The sequence below is a fragment of the Bos mutus genome, chromosome 10 (genome assembly GCF_027580195.1).
Source record: "Bos mutus isolate GX-2022 chromosome 10, NWIPB_WYAK_1.1, whole genome shotgun sequence".
NCBI classification, from domain to species: domain Eukaryota; kingdom Metazoa; phylum Chordata; class Mammalia; order Artiodactyla; family Bovidae; genus Bos; species Bos mutus.
The window spans coordinates 46,862,538-46,879,574 of NC_091626.1; the positions used below are offsets into that span (position 1 = coordinate 46,862,538).

The following is a 17,037-nucleotide window of genomic DNA, read 5'->3' on the forward strand; positions in this document are numbered from 1 at the left end:
CCCTGCTCGCATTCCTCAATCCTGGCTCTGCCTCTTGGAGCTGAGCTTGTGGCAGGGCTGCTCACAGCTGGGCTGAGTCTTCCTGCAGCATTAGCTTGCTCAGTGACAGGCCAGTGCAAATTGAATTAATAGCCTCTGAATTTCCTCTGGCCTGCCACATCGGCAGATTCACACCTGGTTTCTCACTACTTTCCTTCCAAACTCCGGCCAAGCCAAAGGCACACAAAAACAAAGGAGCAAGAGCTAGAATTTATCTGGCTGGTCTGCACCAAACAGACAGATTATCTGCTTGCATCAAGCACGGCCCCACCCACAACCCAGAAATCCACATGGGGCTCTGATAGCTACCTACAAGATCAAACCAACAGAGAATTCTCAATGCTCCCCCTTCACATCCCTAAATATTACATGACAAGATGACCAGTTGAAAAGTAAAAGGTTAACCCAAATAACAATAATAAGAGTCTATGAAAGACTCAGAAGTGAAAAAGGTTTGTCATGTATTCAAGAAGACTGTTTGGGCAGGTATTCTTATTGTTTAAAAAGAAGAAAATTGAGCTTCCAAAAGATTAAATGACTTGCCCTAGGCTATAAATGACAAGGCTGAGATCCCTAAAGTCCAATTTTTGGAATCTTAAATAACATCCATTGCCTTTTATTTGGTAATATGGAAGTAAAAAAAAAAAAAAAAACAACAACTAAGAAAAAATCCTGAACAATAAAACAAACAAACAAAAAACCCCAATGGAATGGGATAGGGGTTGTGGGGGAGATATGTGTGTTTGAATGTGATTTTTTTTTTTTGGTCCTGAATTCATTAAATTAGTGTGTATAAGTAGACAGACATATACAATTGCCTTCTTTAGTAAAATCTAAGTAGTTTTCTGAGACATAATAAACTCTGTCATGCCTAAGTTCAGGCTCCCCTTTTGACTTTTTCTGAAGTTCACAAGTGTTATTCCTGAAAACAGACTATGGGCCAGCAAGAATCCTGGTCAGTTCACATTTATTTTTCTGTTTTCTTAGAAAACTTGTGATGTAAGAGATGGGCACTATATCCTGGGAGCACATGAGTTAATCTGCATTTTCTGTCTGAAAGTCTAGGTTTTGGCCCACACTTACACAGGTTACCTCTTCTGAGGCAGAGAACTTGTAACTGAACTTCCCCCAGGCTTTCCCGTGTTCAGTGGCTCATGGCTGATCCCCTGCTGACTGACCTGTCAGCGTCTGTGTTCTCAGGGGGAGAGGCAGGTTTAAAGTGCCAGGACAGTTGTTGTACAAGCAACTGTAACATGATGGATGAGTTTTTAACCTCAAAAGTAAAAATGAACTTTCTGACATATGGTAATCATTAGACCTCTGGGTGAATGAAAACACTCCATCTTCTCTTTTACAGAGAATCAAAGCTTTGCCATGTTTAAAAAAAATAAAACCACAACAAATAAACACAAAGTAATGAAAGTCTAAAGCCAAAAGTCAAAAGCACTTACCTTGGCACCTTCTTCCAGTGGAGGACAAGGAGAACCCGTCTGGACACAGACATTTGAAGCTGCCTTCAGTGTTACTGCACGTGCCCAAGGCACAGATTTCTGGCTCTTCAACACATTCATCAATATCTAAAAAAAAGTCCACATGTCAAACAAAGTCAAAACACAATGGAGATACTGTCAGCTGATAAATGCACAATGTGAAAGGAAAAAGCCTAACTGAGTTTCAAATGTCTTCCAATAATGAAGATTCTTCCTTATAATGCTGGAGTAGACTTTAGGCTGTGATGACTTTTAAAAAACTAGTTTTGCTGGTTCTTATCATAAAAATGGGCTCTGCAAGTGCCTTCTTTGGAATGCAGTGAGAAACATCTTTTACCCAGATTGAGTTTATTAGATAATTAGAAAAGTTGCAGTAATTTCGTACTACCCTCAACTGGGAAGGAACAAGAAACTCTAGAGTCTGACTTCACTAAAAAGTAAGCAGATGCTCTGAAATTCAAATTATTTTAACAATGAATTACTCAGCGAGAGATCTAGGCCTTTGAAACAAATTTGTTCCTCTCCACCCATCCACAGTGTTTTCCCCAGTATCCTATGCTATCAACCTAAAACTGTGACTTTTACAAGGACGCTAATACTTGTGAAAAAAATCCTAATGCAATACAAACTAAAGACATCACAGGAAATGAGGCTCCTGTCTCTCATTTGCAGTTTAATTTTTCTGAAGAAACAAAGATATCTTCCATGTAAAGACTATAGTTTTTCTTTTATCGTCTAGATAATAGGAATTTGACACACGTAATTGTGGCAGGTTTCCTTGAGCATATTAGGATACCTTATCTACTGTAAAGGGGTAATTAAGGATGGTCTGCATCCTGAATGGCTTGAGTATGTCCTAGTTTGCCTGGCAGAGTCCTAGTTTATGCTTGTTGACCTGCACTCATGAATAGTGAGTGTAGGTCAAAATTGTCTTCATTTGGTGAGCCAAGTATATGATAAACCTACTTATGGAAAAAGTATGACCGCTCTTTCCAAGAGGCTTACCCATCTTTTCCCCTGACTTTCAGCAGGAATTTGTAGTGAAAAAGAGGTAAGTCTTAAGTCTCAGCCACGCTATTTTAATGGAAATATTTTTTTCCAACAAGAGAGATTCTCTCATATCTTGGGACTCTTTATCTTCAGGTTTGTACAAGTTCTTCCCACACCAAAATGTATTTGTATTACACAGCTTTATTCCCATGAGGTCCAAGTAAAGGGCAGTTATGAAATTAACTTTTTTATCTTGACTTAGTTTTGTAAACACCACACAATAGATATTATAGAAATGTGCAGTGCAAAGTGATTATCTTTCTGTACAATGTAAAACCAGCCTCTTCATTATTTCATGTTATGTCACATTTATAACTGCATCATGCTTCCTTTGGTTTATTAACTAACAAATCTGAACAAATGTGAACTAACAAAGCTGCTGCTGCTGAATTACTCCATCCCTATACTCCCTCCACCCCCACATCCAATCTTTTCTTAAAAGTCAACTTTTGTAAAAATGCTCAGATGTTTCCTTTTTTTTCTTGTTTTTGTTGTTATGATTCTTCTATGGTAGAAATCAAACTGTAGGTGCCAGCTTCATAAGGGTAGGGACAAAGATTTAGAATGAACACATGTATTGACTATTCTGAAAATCATTTTTTCTATATATTTTCATTCTGTTCATTTAGGGGTAATTTTGCATTAATCATGGAATAATGCTGACCTCTAATAGAAGTAAAATGACACAGTAATTTGTATTTAGGTCTAATTTTGATGTTTTCACTTAGAATATTATCCCTTGACTGAGATTTAAATTAGATATATAATAAACATTTCTCATTGATGATATTAAAAGTGGACAATTCTTACTCATTAGGGATTAGACACAGACTTGTTGAAAGGTGGGAGCATGGACTAGGTGACCTCTTAAAAGTCCTTTTCATCCTACTTATTTATGAATTTATGACAGTTAATGACTTTCATTTAACATAATGATACATGTATTGAGGAATGCAGTACTATAAAATTTGCTGAGAATTTATTTGTAGTTATGCATTTCTACCACTCTACAAGTTGAAACAACAATGACAAATTACATAGCCACATTCATCCAACCTTGAATGTGATCACTTGAAGATTTTAACTGGAATCAGGAAGCTATTTTTAATTGCAGCCCACTGGCACTTAAAAATAGGTAGTTCAGGGCTTTTTATAAGCTGCATAAAAACACATTGGAAAAGGGTCAGGGTCATGCAACCACCCAAGTACACAGAGCAAAACAGCTTCATCAGAGATTAGCCTGAGAACTACATGTTCTTGTCTCATCATCTAATTGTGAGCCCATAAGTCACACCCTACCCTTGGATTTGTCTGATAAAGTATTGCAAAATGAAGACACCATCACACCATCTCAAAAATTTGACTCTGATAATGTCAATGAGGTAACCAATACTGCTCATTTCCAACTACTGATAGCCCTCTTACCTTCACACTTGTCATTCTGGAGACTGTATCCAGGTGGACAGATACATCTATAGGACCCATCCAAGTTTTGACAGGTGCCTGGGGCACATTTTCTGGGATCTAGGAGACATTCATTGATATCTGCAAAGGGAAAAAGAAGAAAGAGTTTCCCACTGGCATGATTTCCATCAAGCAATTAAAATCCAAAGACACTGGAATCAAATCTAATACATAAATCTAAAGCCCCAAAACTCCACCATGAATAAAAATTAACACCTCAATAAAAATCAGCTTTATCAGCTTTTGGAAGTGAGCTAAGTAACAGCCATACTTTATTTTATCTACAGAAAATTAAATATTTGCAGAAAAGTACAGCATTCACATGTATACCTGTGGCGGATTCATTTTGATATTTGGCAAAACTAATACAATTATGTAAAGTTTAAAAATAAAATTTAAAAAAAAAAAAGGAAAAAAAAATATCTTGTAATAAAAAGTGAATGGCTATGAAGATTTTTGAGGGCACCTAGCAGCTTATAGAAGAGCTTACTACAAAGCTATGTGGAAGAAAAAAAGAAAGGGAATTACAATTGTATATAGGATAATTCAGCTGTCACACTGAATGTTGTAATATTGTAACTGTTTTCTGCAAGTACAGAAACTTAAAGGGGAAGAGTGCTACATATACCATATACACCTACAGGCAGGATCAGGGTAATTCTATTCTGATCTTTTTCCTCCAGGCTTCTGAAGGAAGAATTGTGATACAGATTGCGTGATTCCTGGCGTGGCCTCAGGGCCTTTCTGGGGCAGCACTCACCCACACAGGTTCTCCCATCTGGAGCCACCTCATAGCCTTCATTGCACTGACACTGGAAGGACCCCACTGTATTGATACATTGGCCATTTCTGCAAAGGTTCCCATTTCCAGTTGCACATTCATCAACATCTGCCAAGAAAAACATCCTTTGATATATTCCAAAGAAAAATGTCATAATCCCATCAATGACCAAAACCTTTAAAGGGAAAAAATGCTTATTCTGAATTTCAGTGGCCTTTGCTGGCTCAGACAAACTTAAGAAATTCCTTTCTGGTTACTTTATAACAACAAACCTGGCTTTATTTACCTATCAGAACTTTAAAGATGAAATAATTCTACTAATTCGATTGATAATTTATGTTAGGATTTTTATCTGAGTTTCACTTTGATCATACTTTAGGTTTCATTTTTAAAGGTTAAAACTGAATTACTAATACACAGTACATCTGAGAGTATTATTAACAATTCTTGTAATCAGAAGTATGTAAAAGTGGCCTCTTGCACAATACAAAATTTGGTTCCTCACCCTTGCTTGTGAATAGTATAGCATATTTTATAGGAAGAATTTTATAGCTTCAATAATTTACTTCTTTGAAGAGAGGCTACAGTGAAACACCTAGACTAGTAGGTCCACACTGCTCCCGAATTATGTGATTTCTTTACAAAGGATCGTTTTTATATGTTTTAAAACATATTGAATTTACTTTGAAATGAATTTAATTAATTTGTATCATAGTAGCCATAAAAATTATAGTTGCTAATGAGTATTTTAATAAAAGGCATAGATGTCCTAACTGTATTTGACACCTAATTAGCATCTCACTGACTGTTAGTTACTTAATTAGCATATAACTCTTAACCGACTGTCACAACTAAATTGGTATATATTAAAAACAATAGCCGGCACGCTGGAGATGATGCTAATTACAGAGACACACATGACACTGCCTTCCCCTGGTGGTTGGCTGTCTTGCACACGTACCTATGCAGTCATTGTTGTGGGAAAGGATGAAACCGTGATTGCAGCGGCAGTTGAAGGAACCAATCGTGTTGCGGCAAGTGCCATTCCCACAGGCATCTCTTTCACACTCATTTATGTCTAGCAGGAATGAAGGAAAAGGAGAAAGGAAAAGAACAAAGGAAAAACATGATTATGAACAGAAGAAGAGGGAATATGGTCGCCTGGGGTTGAAGGCATTTTAGAGTTCACAAAGCATTGCGCATCCACTGAGAACATCTAGATCTGACGTCAGTGTGAGTTCCCGCAGTGGCAGCTCCCTGCGAGAAACTAGCAAAAGGCGAGGTTCTAAGCCTTGGGAGAAAATCCTTTCCTTGGTTGGCATGTGAAAGGAGGCAAGCTAAGGACATGAGAACTGGACAAGAACTATTTTATTCTATTTACTTCTAGAATTCTCCACCCTTGCCACTTTTTCTCAAATATTTTCACTTGGAAATGGAAACTTCTGTGCGCATCTGGGTCTTGATTCGCTGCCACCTCTGGCAAACTTCAGCCTTTAAGATTCTCACTCCAGTTTACCAAAAAGCAGTGAGTCACCTGATATTACCCCAAAATCAGCAACAAAATAAATTAGCTTTCTAACTCACCTGGAAGACATCTGTTTCTTTTTCCCAGTCTGCCCCTAAAAACCCACGACCACTCCCACGAAATGTTGACTTATCTCTCTTCTAAATTATCTCAACGTGATGGCACTCAATTTGGCTCTTCTCTAGCAGTATGAGCTGTCTTTTGGTTGGTCTACAACTTTTCACTTTGACTATCCTGTAAAGCTATTTTGGTGTCTTATGATGTCTTTGCATCTTGTGACAGCAGTTATCTTTCTAGTAGGAGTATATTTTACTAAGGAGGACATAAGAAATTAAAATGAAAACCATTGATATTCCCGGTTTGCGATATCCACAGGCAGAATGTGGAGGGCCAGGACAAAGGGATGGGGAAGGAGTGGAAGGTAACACCTCAGGTTAGTAAAATGTAGTGTTTAGAGTTAGGATTTCCTTTGCCTTCAGACTTTGGATGTAAAGATGAATTATGTATGATCTTAAATCAGGATGCTGTAGCTAAGCAGAATGTGACTCCAACGTGTGTGTCTGAAGACTGAATCCAAATGAGTCACCCTTCCAGCAATCAAGAACTTCTGCCTTGATTCATTTTTAGCCAAGCAAGTGAATTTCTTTGGTTGGGCAGGTTCTTTGGTGGGGATCACAGATAACTCAGATGGGAGAGGGAGAATGAAAGTTGGACAGGGCTTCATGAATACACCGGGTTATCTCTCCAGTGATTAGTGGGGCTGATTATAATCTTTAACTTAAAACTTGTTATCTGCTCTGAAGATGACAAAACTTTATGAGAATGTTCCCTAATGGATGAATCTAATTACATCCAAAGGCAAGCACTTTAAATGTTATTGACTGTTCTTTTTCCTGATTTATATTCATGTAGTCCCCAAAAGACTTAATGGATGTTGCTTTAAAATAGAAAAAGAAAGGAGGGAAGGAGAGAACTTGATTGATTACATATTTGAAGTTTAGTCTAAATCAACATTCTGATTCAGTACTAAAACTAAGGAAGAGATTTAAAATCTTGAGCTCTTTTCCCCTAGGAAAATGATCTGTAAATTTGCCTTTAAGGACCTGCTATATCCTTATATATATGTAACAGTTATATATATACAGACACTTCTCAAAAAATGCTCATACTCAACCACTCAATTCCACTCTGTTCCAATGAGGCAAATTCAGATAAATATTATAAAGGAACAGTAGGCTATTACCATTAATAAAAGTAATTTTTTGTCTTAATATCTTTCTCAATTTATCCCTTTATAAAAGTTTTTCTGAACTGACAGCCAAATTAATATCAAGAAAAAGGTTTATGATGTTCAGATTCCCAAAGATTAAATATCAAAGGATATTAATGCTACACACCTGCTTCTGTATTTTATAAATAGCAAAACAATTAGTGTTAGCTTTTATATATATTCAGATGCACATGAATTTTTCAATAGGATATGAAAAAATGAAATGATAGCCACATACTCACCCAAACACATGGTTTGATCAGCGTTTGTTTTAAAACCAGTGTGGCAAAGGCAATAAAAGCTTCCAACTGTGTCAATACACTGTCCATGGCTGCATATATTGGGGATTTCTTGACATTCATTGCGATCTGTAAATAAAAAGCATCTTAAGTGGAAACTTGGAAGGCCAAATCAAATCATTTTTTCTTTTTCAAATCAAATAACTTACTTCTAGGTATTGGCCTCAGGTTTAATCCTAGTTCTAAACTAAGCCAGTGAAACTGATGCTGACATTATATTCAATATTTATTTTTGACTCAAAATTGGTTAAAACTTACTCTCATTTACTAGGCACATTCAGAGCATATTAACAATACATAAGCAATGAAAAACAGGGGCAGTATCCAAAAAATCTTCTGAAAGATGAGAAAACTTAGATATAGAACAGAGAACAGACATGCAAGCTGGGAGATAATCCATTTGATTATCTGCCTACACAGAATCCTAGACTATGGATTTAATTGAAGTATTTTGTCTAGTCAAGATTTGGTGTCTCAAATCATGGAAGCTGCATGGCTTCCTCTGGAAATTTAAACAAATCCCATTGCTAAGCTAGGTTTTCATGATGGACAGCCTGCACGGTCCCTTGCTCCAGTTTCACCCCATTATTTTGTCTTACTCCTATAACCTTTTGTTCCATCTTAACCAAGCCTTCCTGTCTACATAGGACTCCTTTCAGCACCTGACAATCCTAATGATGTTTCTTTCTTTCTTTCTTTTTTTTTTTTTAAATCTATTCTTTCAAAAGGAAGCCCTCTCATCTTGCTTCTGCCACTCACTGGGCTCTAAGTTACATTTATTGTCAAGTTAATACTTCTTGCTCTCCTGAAATCTAATTATCTCAGAAGCCAAACTTGTTGCATGAATTCACAAATGACATAATTGCATGCCCACTTATGTCTCTAATTTTTTAAAGCTCTCAAGATCCCATGTTTAGGGAAAATGTAACTTGAGGAGCACTGATTTTCCTATTGTCACAAAAGAAAGCAAAAGGCAGAATGCTGCTGTGGGTGCAGATGCCGGACAGCAGCTTGGTACCCCGCTCTCAGCTGAATAATTCAAGCTTGCTGTTTGCCCGCCCTGGCTACTGAGAAGACAAAAACAGGGAATGGGCACCTTTTGCTGCCCAGGACACTTGTGCCCACGCCAGGACAGAATATACTTCACCCATTTCATGTGCTCAGGTTGCCATTTATACAACTACTTCCTTCCAAGTACACAAAACATCTAGAGTCGACGAATCACCATGTCCTTTAGATCTCAGGTCGGGGGTGGGTGTATCATGAAAAGGGGAGACTAGGGTAGAGCATCTTAGGAGCTACAGCTAGTCTGCAGAAATGCTAGTGAACAGATGATGTGTGTGCTAAGTTGCTTCAGTCGTGTCCAACTCTTTACAATCCTATGGACTGTAGCCTGCCTGGCTCCTCTGTCCATGGAATTCTCCAGGCAAGAATACTGGAGTGGGTAGCCATTTCCTTCTCCAAGGGATCTTTCTGACCCAGGGATCGAACCCAGGTCTCCTGCATCGTAGGCAGAGTCTTAACCATCTGAGCTTCCAGAGAAGAACAGATGATGATTATTCACATTTTGGATAAAAATGAATTTCAAATGAGCAAACTGCTCCCTGGGATAGGCAGAGGACACTGATTTCCACTACCAAGCTCAGTGAAGAGAGTTGATTTTGAGGAACGGTGTCTCGGGGGCTTATTATAGTCAGCCTAGACTATGGGCACCCTCAGGTAATACTGAGTCTGGGTGAATGCAAGGATCTGGTCTGTCTCATCTCTGGGGCCCAGAGGGAATGGAGAGCATTAAGAATCTTACTAGAAAGGGATCCTCAATTAGGAATTTTCTTTCCTACACTGCCTATTTCATGATGAATTTTTTTTTTTAATGAAACATGGATTACTTTGCAGTTCTGTTGGCGAAATAGAGAGTTACAATTGTAGAGAACTTGATTATGAAGTTCACTTTGTCTTGAGGTTTCTACAAACATCAGGATTTAAAGTCCCAGAAGAGTATGAGGTTGAGATAGGAGATTTAAACAGAGTATTGGGGGAAAACACCCACATAGTCAGCAGAGAGAGAGGAAATCATAAGGAAATAGCTGGGAAGAGTATGTTTTTAGTTGGACAAGGCATTTCAGGAGTGGCTGCCTCTGCTCTCACTACTTAGCTCCTGAGGTCAGACTAGCAACCTTGGCTTAGACACCTACCTGTTCTCTCAGGTCTCAGAAACATGGGTATTATGGCCAGCTGGTGAAATGATGTACTTAAAAGTTCAAATAAAAATCTTACTATGATACGGAAATTTTAGTTCTTTTCATCTTAAACACAGGAAGAAAGGAATATTTTACATCTGAAAAATGCCATGTATAGAATAGTATTTAAAGACATTTTAAGAGATTTTATAAGTAAGATATGGGCCCTCCCTGGAGGTCCAGTGGTTAAGACTCTGTGTTTCCACTGCAGAGGCCATGGGTTTGATCCCTGGCTGGGAAACAGATTCCACATGTCGCATGATGTGGTCAAAAAGATTAAAAAAAAGATTAAAAAGCGATAATTATAAAAAACAAAAGTAGGACGTAAGTGAAGACATTTCCAGAGTGAAGTCTTCAGCCCTAGAGGCTGAACAACTGCAAAACTCAAACTCAAGTACATTCCCTTTCTTGTAAGAATTTCATTGAATGAGGGAAACAAAGCTTGGGCTACAAACAGTACTCCCTCACGATGCTTACTGCTGATTAACGCTGGATGAGCTTTATCCAGAGTATTTATGTTAGTACTCTACAAAAAAGATTTGACAGGACGTAAGCCCCAGCCAAGCCCTGGTTGGATATCTCGTCTTGACGTTTACAATAGTTCTTCCCACATCTCGCCTCACGTGAAATGGTGTGAAACTACACGTTCCATATTATCAGCAACTCCTTATTTTGATTGGAGTTATTTCACCCAGTCCCAAATAAATGCAAATTAAGAGCAAAATGCAGGGAAGTGGTATGAATGCCAAATTTCATGAGGGTATTGTGACTCCTATCAGAGACGTCCTCACTTTTCCTGTCCTGTTTTTTTTGTTGTTGTTGTTAATATGTGGATTACAAGTGTTCTGTTGACAAAAAGCTAAACACTTGCACATGTTCCTTTAAAGCCCCAAAACAAGTCTTGATTCTCAAAGTGAGTTTTTGTTCTGGTATTAACACCCTCTTCCCACCAAAGTCTCATAAAACAATGCAAAATGCCCTACGGAGAGCAGTGTACTTCCTACCACTTAATCACTGGTGCACAAGGAAATCCATGGAAAATCTGACCATGTTCCTTGGTGTTGTTTGATTCACAAATGCATAAACTATCCAGGAAACTCCTTGTAAAATGGACTAGAGGCAAAACAACAGGTTGTTCCTGACCTCTTTGCTAAATATATAATGGTTTATAATTACTGAAAAACTCACATGAAAATCATTCTGAGGTGTTACTTTGCTGCTGGGTTGAAACACCAGTGTTTTCATTTTGATACCACTGGCTACAAAATACCATCAGATGTTTAACAACTTTTTCTGTTGTTGTTTAGTTGATAAGTTGTGTCCCACTCCTTGTGACCCCATGAATTGTAGCCCACCAGGGTCCTCTGTCCATGGGATTTCCCAGGCAAGAATGCTGCAGTGGGTTGCCATTTCCTCCTCCAGGGAATCTTCCTGACACTCAGGGATGAAACCCATATCTCCTGCCCTGGCAGGCGGGTTCTTTACTGCTGAGCCACCAGGGATAACTTCACTGTCACTGTAAGCTGGTGACATACTCATCCTTCTCATTTCTACCATGTCCCTGACAAAGGTGAACACTGAAGAAATTTAACCTCTAATAGTTTCTCATTTTACTGTAGGTGACATCGCAAATAAAACGCTGTTACAGTTTGCTGCCCTCAGTTCTATAAGATGCTAAGGAAAAAAGATAATACTGTTGGTTCTTTTGCTTGGTTTGTGAAGGTTAACCCAGCCCAGCTCAGGAGAGCTTTGCTGTCTAGAGTTGGTATATGTGGCTAGGATGGTGAAAACCTCACCCACTCAAGGGGGAGTAGGTAAAAGGAAAAAAAAGTATTTGGTCCTAAATACCAGGTAGGGGGGGCTTCCCTGGTAGCTCAGTTGGTAAAGAATCTGCCTGCAATGCAGGAGACCCTGGTTCGATTCCTGGGTCGGGAAGTTCCCCTGGAGAAGGGATAGGCTACCCACCTCAGTGTTCTTGGGCTTCCCTGGTGGCTCAGATGGTAAAGAATCTGCCTGCAATGCAGGAGACCTGGGTTCATGGTAAAGAATCTGCCTGCAATGCAGGAGACCTGGGTTCAATGCCTGGGTTGGGAAGCTTCCCTGGAGGAGGGCATGGCAACCCAGTCCAGTATTCTTGCCTGGAGAATCCCCATGGACAGAGGAGTCTAGTGGGCTACAGTCCATGGGGTGGCAAAGAGTTGAACATGACTGAGTGACTAACCATAGCACATAGCCCCAGTTAGGGAGTGTGTGTATGTGTGTGTGTGTGTCTGTGTGCATTTGTGGGAGTGGGTATTTGCAGCAGGGCAGCAGGGAGGCAAATTCGGAAAAATCACCTCTCTAAAGAGGAAAAAAGCCAAATGTTAAAGCATTTCAACAATTTTCCTGTTTCCCAGTTTAGTTACTAGAACACAGAAGTCTGAATCTTAACCATCCCAAAGAAATCCAGGGATCTGCAGCTGGTTGGGGCTGGCCCATCGGGTAGGCGCCTGCAGGTGGGGACTTACCATTGCACTGCCCCGTGGAGGTGAATCGGTAGCCGGGTTTGCAATCACAGCGGTAGCTGCCCGCGGTGTTGATGCACTCTGCGTTTCGCTGGCACACTGGGCCGTTCTGACACTCGTCAATGTCTACGAGCAGGAGAGAACTGAGTTACAAGGAGAGTAGAATCCAGTGTCAACAGGCAAGAGGCAAGAACAAAATCTGACTTTGCATTGGACCTGTTTTGTGAACCTTTGTTTCCTTTGCTCTTGTTACTATAATCAGTCTATAGCTACAAGCAGACACAGTGGTCTGCCTTGGGGAATCCTGCCCCTCTGCCTGAATGGTAAAATTTCAGTGCACAGAGAAATACCCTGATCCTGCCCACCTGTGAAGGACTGCAGGAAAAAGCAAATTGACACATCCTCTCCGCAGTGCTGGCCAAACCAGGAGATATTTTGCAAGATGTATGGGCTTTTTACTTTACCTCCTCACCTCCTCCCTCCCTCCCTCTGTTCTATAAAAGAAACTGGCATCCAGACCCTGATGAGATGGTACTCTAAACTCTAGTCTGCCATCTTCTCTGATGCCAGGCTTTCCAAACAAAGTTGCTATTTCTTGCCTCAACACCTCATCTCCTGATTATTGGCCTATTGTGCGGCAAGCAGGTTGAGCCTGGACTTGGTAACAAAGGCAAATGAAGGCTCTCACACAACACAGATTTATATTTTCTTGGGCTTCCCTGGTGGCTCAGAGGTTAAAGCATCTGCCTGGAATTCAGGAGACCCGGGTTCAATCCCTGGGTCGGGAAGATCCCCTAGAGAAGGAAATGGCACCCCACTCCAGTACTCTTGCCTGGAGAATCCCATGGAGGGAGGAGTCTGGTAGGCTACATACAGTCCATGGGGTCGCAAAGAGTCAGACACGACTGAGCGACTTCACTTTCACTTTCACTTATTGAACAAACATTGGAAGATGGAAAGCTTTTCTAATTTTCCTGCTTTACTAATATTTTTCATAAATGCAAATACTGGATTTATTATCATCTACAGGTTCTAATTATGTTAATCTCTAGAAAAAGTTGTGAATCTCAGCCTCAAGGGCCACATTTGATAAGAGTATAGACTAATATCCTAGGAAGTCTTGTATTTGCTCAAAGTGCAGGGGGGTTGGGAAATCAGTCAGGTTGCTTTTGTTGTAGGGCCTGCAGAGCAGAGCATCTCAAACTTTGATGTGCGTTTAAATCACTTAAGATTTTATTGAAATACAGATTCCGACTCAGTGTGTCAGGGGAGTGGCTTGAGAGTCTGTGCTTCCAATAAGCTCCCAAGTGATGCTGGTCCACGGGTCCGCAGAAGGTGCTTTGAGCTGCAGGGCTGCAGAAGCTCCTGCTTAAATTTCTGCCACATGGCAGTCAAATCTAGGAAACTTAACATAAAGATTACACACAAAACCACTGAAAATAACCAAATGCTCACTATTAAAGAAAAGAATAAAGTGGCTATTGTGTGCTCCAGAGCTTTGCCTATGCTCGGGGAGTTGCTTGCCTATCTCTTAAAAATGTTACCAGCCATCTAATTCAGTTTCGCTTTAGGGCACTGCAGAATATACTTCAGTCCAGGCGATACCAATGGGGCAAAACGCATATTGTCTTCCCCTGCTCCTATGAAGCATTCTGCTGCTGCTGCTGCTGCTGCTAAGTTGCTTCAGTAGTGTCTGACTCTGTGCGACCCCATAGACAGCAGCCCACCAGGCTCCCCTGTCCCTGGGATTCTCCAGGCAAGAACACTGGAATGGGTTGCCATTTTCCTTCTCCAAGCATTCTAATTCAGTCTAAATCCAGTATAGGGAGCAGCCAGAAACACAGGTGAAAGTCAGCTCTCAGCACCAGTGCTGGGGTTTCATGCAGAAGTTGGCTCAGCCAAAGTTCCCACTAGGGGGCGGCAAATACACCAACCTAGGCCTCCGAGGTACGTGCTCTGTGGTGGGAAAACCTCAGGACTGTGGGCAGTCAGTGGGCCTATCTGTCTAACATGGGGTGTGTGTCTCATACAGGAGCAGAGTATGCCCACCATGGGTTACTAGGGCCCAGGATCCAGCACCACCTTACCCACCAGGCCTGCCCTGCTCCTCATAAAGAGTGTAGAGAAACACAGAGGGTAGCTTCTGTAGCTGGAGAAGCCAAACGGTGTCCTAGACAAGCGTTTCCCTGATGCCTCAGATGCCTAACATCTGATCCTATGCATGCTGGGGGAGAGCAGACACACAGATCCTCCCTGAATCACTTCTGGAATCCATTCCAACTGCAGTCTGGATGAGGCATGTGCTAAATCAACCTTCCTTTTCTGAGTCTGAGAGCTAGGAGTGTGCTGGGAAGCAGCTGACCCTGGATTAAACATTCACCCTGAAGATGGATATCCTATGAAACGGAAACCAAAAGCTGGAGCACTCTGTAATCTCTGTCAGGGTAGCCAAACGCTACCCTGACAGCGAGCCGCCTTCCACGGGTACAGCTGTAGGTTTTCAATATCAAGGGTGTGACAAGGTCTAGGTTGACATGGTGGTCATGGGTGGCCATGCCTCTGGTTTCTGGTCAAGGGCTGCAGCTTCAGCAGAGATACGTATCAAAGAGGCACTTGGGTAGAGTGACCAGCTCTGAATGGAAGAGAAGGGGAGATGCCACAGAAGTGGACAGGCATCCTTAGGCATGCACCAGAGGTGGGAGACAGTGGCGATGAGCAGGCAGCTGCCCCTCGCACCACAGGTCATCTGCTATGGGCTCTCTTCTCTTTTTCCACATTCTGCCTCCTCCCCACACCTGTTCCTTGACGGTCTCCAGAAGCCCGGGGCCTGAACCAAAGCCCCCAAATGACTATCTCTTTAGGAAGGCTAGGAATAGCTGTCCCCTGTTTCTAGTCCCCCCACACAGCAGGCAGAGTAAGGGATGCTTGCCAACTTGGCCACAGGAACAGAAAGCCTGGTGAGGAGAATTTAACAAGCCTGTGCTCGGGGTTATAACTTTACTCGTGGTCTCTAAGTTGTCCCTAGTTTAGGAGAAAAAGATTTTTTAACATTAAAATGTTTACCTATATGGTGTAATACATGCTCTAAGGAGCAATAAGCCTTTCTAACATGAACAAGAACTCTGTTAGAGGCTCTGAGTTTAAGTATGAAATAAGAAAATTACTCTAGCTGTCCTAGGGCCCATGGTATATTTAATAACCAGCAACGTCCCTTTTACTAAAATGTAAAAGAACACTATCTTCCCCAGATGTCGGAAAAATATGAAGTGCGGTGAGGAATGCGCAGAATCACAGTACATACACATGGCAAGGGGAGGTAATTTGAAAATGAAAAAAGTACCATTTTGCACGCATGCCAACATTCTTCGTATAAAATCGAATTTGCTGTTCTTGCCATTTGGAATTCTCTCATGCATTTGAAATATTTGCATTAACCGTGTTTTCACTGGGGAGGAGCAAAGGCTCCGCTTGGAAGAGAACACTGATTTTGAGATTCAACTCAAGATGACTGCCCACCACTCGTGCTCACTTTCAAGCTGTGTAAAACAATAGCCATCCATTGGACACACCTAGGACCTCAAGGCTCTTTCATATCAGCTGGGAAATCTAATACACTCTGTGTTGAGGGAGGGGGCAGTGGAGAGGACTGGGAAATGGACATCCTGCTTTGCGCACTGGGAGTAGAGTTAGGGAATTTTCTTTTTGGCAGTGAAATGTCTGCTGATCCACAGGGTGCCCTTCACTGTAGCTAGAGTTTGATGAATTTCTGAAATTCCAGTGTTGTAAAATTGGCTTATTTCTGGATGTGATACAGAGCAACATCTCTTACCTTCACAAACCAACAACTTGTCATTATAGAAGAAGCCCACTGGACATTCACAACGGAAGCTGCCGACCATGTTGATACACACACCGTTTTCACAGACCCCTGGGATCTCCCGACACTCGTCGATATCTGGAAACAGAGCAAGCACGTGTGACTGATGGCCTGGCATGTGGTCCCTGGGCAGGGTAAACTGGAATTGAAAGTTGGCTGCTTCTAACTAGTTCTGTGTAAGGTTTAAAGCCAAAGAAGAGACAGTGCATGTGTGTGTGTGTGTGTGTGTGTGCTGGCATGTACATGCATGTGCCTGGCATGTACATGCATGTGCCGGGTGGTGATAGAAGTGGGGGAAGTCAATGAAGAGCAAACTTAGATCACTAGGCCGCTTGTCAGACACTCCTATGTCTATCTCATTGATCATCTGTCTTTCTGGTTTTGTTATAAAACATTAGCTCTGTCCAGGTAGGAGATTTTGCACCCACTGGGCCCTGTGCACCAGTGGAGCAGAATGAAAGCGACTGCCGAGAGTCCCTGGTCTCTCTACCCCAAGTG

The 17,037-nt window shown here is 41.2% G+C and overlaps 1 protein-coding gene across 1 annotated transcript in view; it reads right to left on the reverse strand.

The window, feature by feature from the left end:
- Positions 1 to 17,037, reverse strand: part of FBN1 (fibrillin 1) — a 265,235-nt gene that overhangs the window by 41,231 nt on the left and 206,967 nt on the right. The window contains exons 44-50 of the mRNA XM_070377862.1: positions 16,492 to 16,617; positions 12,666 to 12,788; positions 7,862 to 7,987; positions 5,786 to 5,902; positions 4,804 to 4,932; positions 4,005 to 4,124; positions 1,491 to 1,616 (exon numbers count right to left, since the gene is read on the reverse strand). Of these exons, the coding sequence (XP_070233963.1) occupies positions 1,491 to 1,616; positions 4,005 to 4,124; positions 4,804 to 4,932; positions 5,786 to 5,902; positions 7,862 to 7,987; positions 12,666 to 12,788; positions 16,492 to 16,617 (867 nt within the window). The remainder of the gene's footprint in view (positions 1 to 1,490; positions 1,617 to 4,004; positions 4,125 to 4,803; positions 4,933 to 5,785; positions 5,903 to 7,861; positions 7,988 to 12,665; positions 12,789 to 16,491; positions 16,618 to 17,037) is intronic.